Source organism: Schistocerca piceifrons, chromosome 3 (assembly GCF_021461385.2).
Source record: "Schistocerca piceifrons isolate TAMUIC-IGC-003096 chromosome 3, iqSchPice1.1, whole genome shotgun sequence".
Lineage (NCBI taxonomy): Eukaryota > Metazoa > Arthropoda > Insecta > Orthoptera > Acrididae > Schistocerca > Schistocerca piceifrons.
In genome coordinates this window covers 22,132,000-22,145,158 of record NC_060140.1, presented here as the reverse complement: position 1 = coordinate 22,145,158, position 13,159 = coordinate 22,132,000, and the positions used below count along the sequence as shown (strand labels likewise).

Here is a 13,159-nt window from a genome sequence, read left to right as displayed (position 1 = left end):
CTCTCATTATCTATCATGTTATTCAACTAACTACAGACTTTTTTGATGAAAGAATGTAATTTTTAAGGGCCATCAACAGCTGAGGAAATGGGAAATGCTATGGGGTTTGGAACAACATAAGTGGAGACATTACATGTTTTTTAGTACTGAGGACGTGCTTTTTCATAAGCTACTGGCCTTATTTCTCCCCAGTTCCTAATTTAATAAACTTAATAAATAACTGCTTCAGAATTCCCTCACAACTGTGTCTGCACAATATGTTAGTGAGGTAAGGCTGTGCAAACTCCACTGTATTTTGGCAAAAACAAGCAAATTTTAACACAGTAACCACAGAAACTTGTAGGTTTTATTCAAAATTTGTCACTTATGATGCGTCTCTGAAAGTTAAAAAGGGTTAACAAGTCAGGCAAAAATAAATCACTGCATTTTCAGCAGAATTCTGTTTCAAAGCTAACCAAAGCAGAGATAACAGATCTTTCTACCATTAAAATGTGGGTGTGGAGTGCGTCCACTTAATATTTACAAAAGATGTGATGTAGGCTTCTGTTTAGAATGGTGCTTCCCCTCAGTGTTCCGCATTTACACTGTATCACCTGCAACCCCCACCACTATCACTATCCCCAAGCGTGCCCTGCTGTCTGTGCACCTACTGGCCACAATGTTCTGCATGGACTTTACTGCTGAGCAGTCAGCATATTAATGGCAGAAGAATAACCTACAGAAAAAGTGCTGGGTGCGTGACTGAACAATTTTTGCAACAAAAAATGATGGTAGTTCAACAAACAAATCTGCAAATACAGCGTACCAGGGGATGAGGAAATATTTAATTCCACTGGTACAATGATGAATGACGGCTAAAGTGTAGGCATCCCAACATAAGTCCTACATTCACTCAATGTTCTCTGTATCCAGTCAAAAAAGGTGCTAAACAACAGAAGAACAGTGGAAGTATTAATTAGAAAAGATAATGGCAATACCATGAACTACATTCATTTCAACCAACTTACCACTCAACTTAAAAAGCTGTAACTCCTGGCAAGATTAGTGTAAAGTAGGACTATCAATAAAGCACAAGGGTAAACATCCAGTGTTGCTGACTGAATGTAAGTCAGGTTTCTGGAATGGATAACTATATTTATCATGTTTGCACATTGGACTACAATAAAACTCATTTGTCTTTGCACCCGTTAGCAAAACACAAAATGTAGTTTATAAGAACATACAATGAATAGGTTAGATGCTAAAGAAATGAGATGATTAACTCCAAATAATGGAAAGTCCAGGTTGGAATATCAACAATATTATGATTGGTTGGTTGGATGATTAAAGGGACCAAACTACTGTGTAATCAGTCCTATTTCCCTCGAACAGACAGGTCTACAAGACTGTAGATCAGAGATAGCCTACTGCACAAAACCCAGGAGAAGAAAACCCCAAGGTCTATGAAAGGTCAACGAAGGCGAGAGAGGGGACAAAAAGAAGAAAAGGAGAGAGAGGAAGAAAGGCAGGCTATGTGCCCCATCTAGAGAGCAGCCGGAAACCCCTGAAAGCAGAGTGCAATTAGGGGACATACATCCCCCCCACCCCTGCCACTTAACAGAGGTACATCACTCATCAGTTGCCCAGGAAAGATTAGCTATATGAACAGGGCAAGAGAATCACCGAGAGACAAGAGATAAACGCAAGAGGGGAGGGGAGAAGGGGAGGGGGGGTGGAAGAAGAGGAAAAGAGCAGGTAGGGTGAGGACAGGACTGGACTGGACCACTAAGCCCAGACAGCTGCAGTACAGTCTGGGCAGAGAGGCAACAGAGTATTTTGCCAACCCGTTAATGGACTTATAAGATTAAGTGACCCTTCATTAATTAGAGTAGTAAAAGCCCCATTCAAGAATAAAATGTTAAATGAAGTCAGCTGCTGAGGCATTGTCTCCTGACACCACGTTGAGACATTCCAGCAAAACATGGACCACCATCAAACGGTGACCACAATGATAGTGGAGTCGGTCCTTGTGACAGAGGAGATGATCATGAATCAGCCATGTATGGCCGATGCAGAGCCAGCAAAGGATGGTAGAATCCTTGTGGGAGGCCTGTGTGGAGGACCTTCATAGATTCATTGTCTCCTTTATCATCCACAGTTTATTTGGTGAAGTCAGAGTGAGCCATTCCGTATTCAGATTCCTAAAAATTGATGGTGTAATAAAGATCGGAGGTCTTTTTCTGGAATACTGATCTCAAGAACTGGTTTACAGGTAGCCAGTTTTGCCAGGCTATCCTTATCCTGGGATCTCGATGCAGCCCAGGGTCGAGATAACAGCCACTGAGCTTCCCCATTGTTCAAGGGCATACTGGATAGCAATGAACAAGAAATGGCGAGGTTAACACCGGTGGAGAGCTTGCAAACAGCTCAGGGAATAACTGTAGATGAGAAAGAACCCACCAGTGCAGGAACGGATATATTCAGGAGCACAAGAGATGGCTACCATCTCTGTAGTGAAAACACTACTGCCATAAAACAAGGAGCACAGCAGTGTGTCCCACATGAGTATAAGCAAAGCCTACATGACCAGCAGCCAGTATAGATTACTTCTGAATGCAGGGATGCATCACAGATGGATAAGAATTGGTAGGGGAGGGCTTCAAGAGGAACCTATTCTTTCGGATCTTGTGATAGATCAAGACAAAGCTGTGGCTGAGGGATGCACCATGGAGGTGTACGTGACTGGGTCTGGAGGAGAGATGGAAGAGGAACGGATTGGATTGTAATCTCTGATCTGGGCCACTATTGCGAGATTGATTCCCATGTTTGGAAAGAAGACGGTAGCTCAGATGCTTAGGAGAGATGTGAACATGGGTAGCATAGCTGACAAGCTGCTGTTGGCACTTGATCTGTGAGGAGGGACTGCAGCCTCCATGAGTAAGCTGTTCACAGGGCTAGATCAAAAGGCTCCTGTCGCAAGTTCAACCCTGCAGTGGTTTATCGGATCCAGTATCCATAATACTGAGGGCAACGCTGAACCGTATGCCAGACTCCCACAATCAAGGTGGAATTATATCAGGGATTTGTACAGCAACAGAAGGGTAGTGCAATCTACACCCCAGTTGGTGTTACTCAGGCAGCAAAATATACTAAGCACTTTCGCTTAAGCTTGAGAAGACTGGGAATTCACATCAACCAAGAATCAAAAACCAGTCCTAAAAAGCGCTATGTCTCTGCCATACTGAGTAGCTGGTTGTCGAGGTAAAGCTCTGGTTGTGGGTGAACGGTAGGACATCACCAGAAGTGCATGGCATGAGTCTTGGCAGCTGAAAACAGAAAGCCATGGGTGAGAGGCCATGCCTGCACCTCTTGTACAGCACTTTGCAGTCGAAGTTCAGTTTCACCCAGAAGTCATCTGTTGTGACAGGGCCACGACATTTAACAGTGCCACCACGACAGTACGTGCAAACGGCGATAGAGGCACTCCGCAACTCGGCTGAGCGTGGGAGCGCCACCTAGCTGCGAACGGCACCGGCCGCATGTCACGGCACGGCAGTCGAATAAGAGATACTGAGTTGTTATCATGTAACCAGCTATTGTTTCTAAGTGAGTGTGGTTGAATATCCACGCAATTATTGGTGATTAAAGGTTATAACACTTTTTGGCGACGAGGTCGGATATTTTCACTGTGTTGTGGATTTGTGTGTTCGTGACGGGGCAGACATGGAACAGCTTATGCAAGCGCTCATTGAACAACAAACACAGCTGACGGCTGCTATTCAGGCACAACAAACACAGCTGATGGCTGCTATTCAGGCGTTGTCGACGTCGCTTACTCATCGTCTGTCTTCCTCTTCTCCGCCTCCATTCCTTCCTTACGACGAGGCCGCTGAAGACTGGGAGGATTATGAGAAGCATTTGTGGCAACATTTCTTGGCTTTTGATGTGGTCGACGCTCCTATGTGTAAGTCGTTATTTCTATCTTGGATTTCCCCACGGATCTATCAGCTGCTATCTCAGTTAGCCCCTCTGTGGGAACCTGCCTCTCTGTCCTTCCAAGAAATGTGTTACTTATTGTCTAACTATTACCGAAAAAACACCCACGTCGTTGCCGCCCACGTGGCGTTCTACTGGTGTCGTAAACAGCCCCATCAATCTTACCGGGCTTGGGCGGCGGAACTACATGGTCTGAGCAGGAAATGTCAGTTTGTCACGGACACTCATCATGAGTCTTATGCTGATTCAATGGTTAGGGACGCTATTCTATGGCTTGCTCCTGATAAAGAAGTTCCGCAACGTGCCCTACAACTGCCAAACCCATCGCTGTCAGAAGTTCTAAGCATCGCTCAGTCCTTTGCAGTGTCTCACGCTGCTGGTGCGCTAATAGACGCGTGGTGTGATGTAGGCACTGTACAGTCAACTTTCTGTGGCGGCGGTTCACTCGCGTAAACAACGCTCGCAGCGAAAAAAGCAACCACAGAAGCAGGTTCGTTCCGCACTTCCTTCTTGTCCACGTTGTTTCGTACAGCATGACAGGGCCGCGTGTCCAAAACGTTGGGCCACGTGTAATTCATGTAGGAAAAAAGTCCACATTGCTTCTGTGTGTGAGTCCCCTAAAGTTCCTGTCGACAAGGACGAGGCATCGGACATGGATGTTAACTGTGTGCTTTCTCAGACAAATAAGTTGTTTGTTACTGTTTGTGTTCTGGATAAAGACATTTGCATACAAGAGGACACTGGCTCTGCAGTAACTCTAATTAATTCTCGCATGTATTTGGAGCTGGGCTCCCCTCCCTTGTCTCCAGTTACGCGAAATCTGAGAACTTATAATAAACAGAAAATTCCTATCATTGGTCAGTTTGATGCTTCCACTGCCTACAAGTCTGTTGTTAGGCCCCTCGCGTTTTATGTGGTGGATCATGCGGGCACTGAAAACCTGTTCGGTTATGATGCTTTCCAGTTGTTCGGGTTCTCCATTGATGATGATGTGCACCTCATATCTGAGGATATTCCCTATCAACAGCTGGATGGATTGTGTTCTGAATTCTCGTCCGTGTTCTCTGCTGGTCTGGGTTGTGCCAAGGATTTTGAAGCCCACATTACTCTTAAGCCTACAGCTCGCCCTAAGTTTTTCCGGGCACGCCCTATTCCAGTGGCGTTGCGTGCACCTGTCAAGGCTGAGGTAGACTGGTTAACAGCTTCAGGGATTCTCCTTCCTGTTACCTCCAGCGAATGGGCATTGCCAATCGTGGTGGTTTCTAAACCAAAGGGGAGTCTGCGATTGTGTGGTGATTTTAAAGCCACTGTCAACGCTCAGAGCCTCATTGACACTTATCCTCTTCCCCGTCCTGAGGAGTTATTTACCAAGCTCGCTGCGGGCCAATTCTTTTCCAAACTTGACTTATCGGAGGCATACCATCAGTTGCCATTGGATGCTTCTTCCAAGGAATTTCTTGTCATCAACACTCCTTGTGGGTTGTATCAGTACCAGTGGTTACCTTTTGGCGTCACTAGCGCACCGGCCATTTTTCAGCGGTTTTTGGAACAGCTCACGGCTTCCGTTCCCGGCTGCATCAACTACCTGGATGACATTGTCGTCATGGGGGCCTCCACTGAGGAGCACCTTCGCAACTTGCGTTCACTGTTTCGGGTTTTGCATTCGGCTGGGTTGAGGTGCAATCTGGACAAGTCACAGTTCTTCCAACCCTCCATTGTGTATCTTGGTTTCCACTTGTCCCGTGAGGGTATACGTCCTCTACGTCAGCACGTTGCGGCCATTAACGCTCTACCCCGGCCGTCTACGGTCAAAGAACTTCAGGCATTTCTAGGCAAGATTGCTTATTATCACAAATTCATTCCATCCGCGGCGGCGGTAGCTCATCCTCTGCATCAGCTGTTACGCAAAAACGGCCCTTTCTGTTGGTCCGACGAGTGTGAGCAGGCTTTTGTCCGCCTAAAGGCTCATTTGCAGTCGGCGCCTTGTCTTGCCACATTCCGTCCGGGCCAGCACTTGGTTCTGGCGACTGACGTGTCACAGTATGGCCTAGGGGCTGTTCTCGCCCATCGGTATGAGGATGGGTCGGAACGACCCATCGCCTATGCTTCCAAGACCCTCAACGATGCGCAACGGCGTCACTCTCAAATCGAAAAGGAGGCGCTCGCTATCATTTATCCTCTAAAAAAGTTCAGCGTTTTTTGTATGGTTCTAAGTTTCACCTCATCACCGACCACAAGCCGCTGGTCTCTCTGTTCAGCCATCGGCGTTGCTTCCGGATAAGGCAGCTCAACGCCTGCAACGTTGGGCCTTATACTTGTCTCGTTTTCACTATGAGATTCACTATCGCCCCACGGCCCAGCACGCCAATGCTGACGCATTGTCGCGATTGCCGATGGGCACCGACCTGGTTTTCGATCGTGATGAACTGCTCTGTTTCCACATTGGTGAGTAAGAACGTTGTGCGGTCGAGGGTTTTCCACTTACAGGTTCGCAGGTCGCGTCCACTACTGCGCAGGACCCGGTCCTGCGTCAGGTGATTGGTTTTGTTCAACGGGGTTGGCTGGACAGGACCAATGGCTGGGCATCGGATCCCCTTCGCAACTACCATGCCTTGTGCCTTCGTCTGTCCGTTCGTGATGGTGCTGTTCTTCTGGCCACAGATGGCACATCTCCACGGGTCGTGGTGCCAGCCTCTCTTCGCAAAGATGTTCTCAAACTGTTGCATGAAGGCCATTGGGGTATTTCTCGGACTAAGTCCCTGGCCCGCAGGCACGTTTATTGGCCCGGTATTGATTCGGACATCGCCCACATGGTTGCTGCGTGTGGTCAGTGTGCTCAACAACTGGCTGCACCTTGTACAATGCCCTCTCCGAGGCCTGATCCGGCGCAGCCATGGGAACGGGTGCACGCTGACTTTGCCGGCCCCTTCCTCGGTACTTATTGGCTACTGTTGATTGACGCCGTCTCGAAGTTTCCATTTGTTGTTCGATGTCCGTCGCCCAACACTGCGGCAACGACGCTGGCTTTGTCCAAAATCTTTGCGCTAGAAGGTCTTCCATCCACGATCGTCACGGACAATGGCCCTCAGTTCTCTTCGCAGGCCTTCCGTGATTTTTGTACTGGACAAGGGATTCATCATGTTACAGCACCGCCCTTCCATCCGCAATCGAATGGGGAGGTCGAGCGCCTTGTCTGCACTTTCAAAACCCGGATGAAAAAATTCTTTAGTGTTTTTTCCACAGATTACGCTCTGCTGCAATTTCTGAGTTCTTATCGCTTCACGCCTCTGAGTGATCGCAGCCCTGCTGAACTCTTGCATGGCCGCCAACCGCGCACTCTACTGCACCTGCTTCACCCTGTCAGGCCTTGTGCTGTGTCCCCTAGTGCAGGAAAATACTCGGTGGGCGCCGACGTGTGGGCACGAGGGTATGGATCTCGCCCTAAATGGATTCCAGGGGCAGTCAAGGCTCTTCGCGGCCGCCGGCTTTGTGAAATATGTACGGACGATGGCATGGTTGTTCGCCATTATGACCAGATGCACCCACGAGTGGTGGCCACACCGGTGCCACCGCACCTTCCTTCGCCTCCACCAGCCCGAGAAGCCAGTCCTGTTGCTGCTGCCGATCTACCGTACGTGTTGATGCAGCCGACGTCGCTACCGCTTCCGAGTACGCCGGAACCAGCCCCAGTCGCGACGCCGCCTTCTCCGGGACCCATCTTGCTGGAGCACAGCCCCAGGTCCACGACATCTATGGATGCTGCTCTCCGGAGTTTTCACCCATCATCTCGTCCAGGAGGCACATTCCACGCACGAGCTTCCGTCCTGGACATTTTCGACCATACTCTCGTGTCTCTCCGCAGGATCTTCTCGGGGCCTCACAAGAGGCCATGGATGTCTCCGCACTGTCCATGTCTCCAACAAGGAAGTGTGTGTGTGGGTTGTTTTTTTTTTTTTTTTTTTTTTTTTTTTTTCCAAGGGGGAAAAGTGTTGTGACAGTGCCACGACATTTAACAGTGCCGCCACGACAGTACACGCAAACGGCGATAGAGGTGCTCCGCATCTCGGCTGAGCACGGGAGCGCCACCTAGCTACGAACGGCGCCGGCCGCATGTCATGGCACGGCAGTCGAATAAGAGATACTGAGTTGTTATCATGTAACCAGCTATTGTTTCTAAGTGAGTGTGGTTGAATATCCACGCAATTATTGGTGATTAAAGGTTATAACATCATCAGTATACAAGGAGGGGTGATACGAGGACCCCACAGCTGCTACTAGCCAATTGAATTGCTACCAGTAAGAGAGAGACATTCAGTATGAGCCCTGTAGGACCCCATTCTCTTGGATATGGGGGGTACTGAGCACCAACTAGAACCCAGAAAGTGAAGTACAACAGGAAGTTCTGCATAAAAATTGAGAGCAGATCCCAGAGACCCAATTTGTGCAAGATAGCAAGGATGTGTGTTGCCATGTGGTGTAATAATCCTTTTGCATGTCGAAGAAGATGGCTACAAGGTGTTGACATCGAGCAAAAGTTGTTTGGATGGCAGACTTAAGGTAAACCAGGTTATCAGTAGTGGAATGGCCTTGGTGAAACCATCGCCCTCAGACAGAGCCGGAAGACCCAGAGACTCAAGGAGCCAACACAACAGACGGTTTACCATCCATTCGAGCAATGCACAGAGAACAATGGTGAGACTAGCTGGGTGATAACTGTCCATCCCTAGAGAGTGCTTACTTGCTTTCAGTACTGGGATGATGATGCTTCCTTGCCACTGCAATGGGAACTGGCCCTCGCTCCAGATGCTGTTAAAGATGGCAAGGATATGAAACTGACAATTCACTGACTTCTGCTTGATCATTTGGTTGTTGATATGATCTGGCCCTGGGCTGAATCAGTACAGAGGACTAGGACACTGAGAAATTCCCACTTGCTGAATGGAGCGTTATATGGCTCCAGATGGTGTATAGTTACAAACAGCTACTTTTGCTCCCCACGCTATTTTAGGACACAAAAGGCAAGTTGATAATTCACAGACACAGAGGCTCGAGCATAATGCAGAGCAAAATATTCGGCGATGATGTCCGAGTCAGTGTAGATAGTACCATCTTTGTCCTAACCCGTGAATGGGAGGTACGTGGCCTGACGGCTGAAACATACCATTACCAACATTCTTCTTTCTGTCATTTTACTATGTGGCGGACCCGTGTCTGGAGCCATTTAAACACAGTGAGGTACTCCATTGATGGGTGCCACTTACGGCGCTGGAGAGCCCACCTACAATCTCTAATGGCCTCTGCGATTGATGACAACCACCCAGGTAATGTCTTTCATCAGGGAGGGCCCGAGGAACAGGGGATAGCCAAATCAGCTACTGAAAAAATGGCTTTTGCTGTATTCTGGACTGCCTCATTGATGTCTCCGTGTTCTGAGGAGTCAAGGGTGAGAGCAGAGGCTAAAGCACCCCAGTCAACACTGTTGAGAGCACGTCTGGGTAGGCATCCACAGGAATGATGCTGAGGGAGGGACACAGGTGATCGTGAACTCTCCAATGGGTGGTTGGGAGAACACAATGTCTGCAAATGGAAAGGTCAATCACTGAGAAAGCTCCATGTGCCACACTATAGTGTGTGGGGTTACCCGTATTCAAGAGGCCCGTCCTTGCCCCACAGCCTGGCACCCTTGTCTTGCCCCACCTAGTCCCTGCATGCTCAGCTAGGCAGCACTCACTTCTCTTCCCACATCCATACTCTGCTATCTCTCTGCTACTACAGATTGCTGCTTCTGTTCAACGCAGTTGTATTCTGGCTGGAGCTGATGAAGATAGTGGTCATATGTGTGTGAGGTGTGTTTCCAGTATGTTACCTTTCTGAAGGAGGCTTTAGCTGAAAGCTCAATGTACAACAGTCTTTTCGTTGAACCTGTCTGCAACTCAATGTGTCATCTTTGTGGTGAGTAGCAGTTTATCCTTCACAAATATTTCACTGTTTTTTTCCTGAGCATGTCATGAATTATGAGGATGTGGTTAGGTTGTAATGTGATAGTCTGGTTTTCAGTTGACAAAGCCAACAAATGTGAAACCTAAAAAACAGGGTTTTGTGGATCACTTCTGCTACCCTTCTTGTAGATGTGTGTGGCCTGTGCCTTCTTCCAATCACTCGGCACTCTTTTTTGTTTAAATGATCTACAGTTTACAGTCCTGAACTGTTTTATTCTCCCTGGACCTTCTTTTGGTTATGCTTTAACCACGCTGTCAGGCTGCCTATCTAGATAACTTTTATCAGCTACTGTGTATCCTACTTTTCATTGTTATTTGCAATTGCAAGGTTTTCTTAAATATACGTTTTACAACCAACTGTGTAAATCATGAGTACTACGAAAGATATACTGTTGTGCTGAAACATTATGACTGCTGCTTGTCACGAGACTGGATGGCACGTAACGTGGAAAGGAAAATATGTAAGCAGAGCAGAGACAAATGGAGAATCATTCTAGTGATGATACAGCTGCAAATGGGGAAATCCACTAACGTAAGTGATTTTGACACAGGGCACATTGTTTTGGCCTGGCATCTGGGAATAAGCATCTCAGAAACAGTGAAGCTGAGTGGTTGTTTGTGTGCTACTGTCATGAGAATGTATGGAAAGTGGTTAAAGGACATCAAGCACAGATCACAGGTGTTAGTAGCTTGCCCAATCTGTTAAGTACAATAGGTGGCAATCTGTGGTAAATCCGATGACATAGTACAATACTGGTGCAGCCACAACTGTTTTGGAGAACACCATTCGGCACACGCTTTTGAACATGGGACTCTGCAGCAGTAGGTGTTACCATGTTGATCCAACGAGTTACAAATGCAATGGAGCTCATACCTGAGCTCAGACTCTGATCAATGGAAACACATCACTGGATCCAATAAATCACATTTCTCGTCACGTCAGGTCGATGATTGTGTCCTGATACACAGGCGAATGGCTCCCTAAGATATGCAGTTTGCCACAGATGGAGTCTGGTTGGTGTAATATTATGCTACAAGGGACATTTACCTGGGCTTTGTGTGACCTGCGGTAGTAATAAAATGGACAATGACGCATGCAGGCTACGGGAACACTACTACAGACCACCTGCATACCTTCATGTCTCTGTCAAAAAGCAATAATTGGGCTATTGTGGTTTGAGGATCGTCCACAGTGTGCTCATGTTATTGGCCTAGCCTCTCAATCTGCCTGATTGAACACATATGGGGTGCTACCTAGTGCCAGCTCTGCACCCACAGACCACTGGCCTCTAATTTATGGAAAGTGTGTGACCTGTGAATAGACATCTAGTGCCACATACCTCTGAAAACCTGCCAAGGACTTGTTGAAGCCTAGCCACACAGGACTGTTCCCGTACTGCATTCCAATATTAGACCAACATGCTATTAATCAGTTGGTCGCAACGTTTTGACTTCTTATTGTATTTGTGGAGGGATCAACCAGTCCAGGACAAAACAGTTGGACTGATGAATTGTCAATTTATATTGTGACAGGAAAGAACCATGACAAGTCATGCCAACCTTTAAATAGACAAAAATATTTGTTGACAAGATATTTGATAGGGCAGGGAACAATCACAAACGTTTCATAGTTTAATTAAAGGAAACTTATATCTGCACTTCATGCACGATCTGTAATAGTTTAATAATTTCAAAAAATCTGGCTCCAAAATTAATGGTGTCTGAATAAATTTGGAAATCATGTCAGATTTTTACAAGAAATTTACATATGTATGTATGTATGTATACTGCTTGGTTTTCTGGGCTGTTATCCTTGACACTATTATCTTCCACATAATACTTTAATTTTTCATAATAATAGGGAGTAGCCGAAGTCATTTTTTAAATATCATTCAATTTACTATTAATAAATGACACTAAAAAAAAAGTTACCTGCTTTATTCAACACCCATACACACCGGTTATTACAGTACTGTGTTCTATTTACTTACCTTCACTGGAACTACTGGCTCTGGTTGTTTTGTAAAAACAATACGGCCATCAAGGAATGGAGGTACAATGTTGTGCACCAGTAAATGAACTCGGTCTATGTTTTCTTCATCAAAATCTTCGTCCACGTCAACAGACTGTACAACACCACTTGTTAGCATTCGATTTCTTTCCCAGAGTTCATTGTCCTGTAAACGTAAGAAACAGTAGCTGAAAATACAGATCTACGAAGGACCACATAAATTCACAAGGAATTGACAGAAAATTCCAGAAAAAGTAGTTTGAGGTACAAGCAAATGAAAACTACAACATTGAATAAAGTACCACAATATGTTTTTTTTTTTTTTTTTTTTTTTTTTTTTTTTTTTTTTTTTTTTCAAATAATGAAGTGTTACTTTTTAACTTTTCAATTACTTTCTGTTAAAATATTATTCCCTATTGGGCATGGGAGGCTACAGGAAACCTCTTGGGAAAAAATACTATGGATAAAAGAAACAAAAGAAAATAAATAAGAGGACTGTTAAGGTGCACACAAATAAAATAAAAAATAATATTTAGTGACGGAAGAAAATGATTGGGGGAAAAAATAGTGTTTAACATCTCACCAATGACGAGGCTGATAGAGCAGGGTCTAAGACAGAAGAACTATGAGGAAGGAAACTGGTCATATCTTTTATCAGAAGAAGCCAGCTAGCATTCTACTAAAGTGATTTACGTAAACCACCCCTAGTCTACATCTGCATGGTCAGACAGGGATTTGAATTCTGGTACTCCAAAATGTTAGTATAGTGTTTTAATAACTGCACCCCTTGCTTGAATATAATGGTGCACAAAATTGGGAAATATGCTGTCAATGGGAAAATTAAAAGGTTAAGATTATTATTACATCTCTTTTAACAGTGTACAAATCAAATCAAGTCTACAGTGCAAATAATGGTGAATAACAATTATATGAATTTTCTCAATCAGAATTAGAATCAAAGAAAATATAGGTTCTGTAACTTCTTATGTGCTGGAATGAACAGAAAATTTGATGGCAATAATAACCATATATTTGAGTAATAACCACAAGGTCTCAAGTGTCTGTAGAAAATGATACCTAGAGATAAATGTGATTAAAATGAGTAAATATTTTAAATATACCATAAAATATACAATGAAATGATGGAATCTTCTGTGGCACAAAAAACACACAC

At 45.5% G+C, this 13,159-nt stretch overlaps 1 protein-coding gene across 1 annotated transcript in view; it reads right to left on the bottom strand.

The window, feature by feature from the left end:
* Nucleotides 1–13,159, bottom strand: part of LOC124788041 (pre-mRNA-splicing factor ATP-dependent RNA helicase PRP16) — a 190,143-nt gene that overhangs the window by 154,275 nt on the left and 22,709 nt on the right. The window contains exon 7 of the mRNA XM_047255099.1: nucleotides 11,966–12,151. Within this exon, the coding sequence (XP_047111055.1) occupies nucleotides 11,966–12,151 (186 nt within the window). The remainder of the gene's footprint in view (nucleotides 1–11,965; nucleotides 12,152–13,159) is intronic.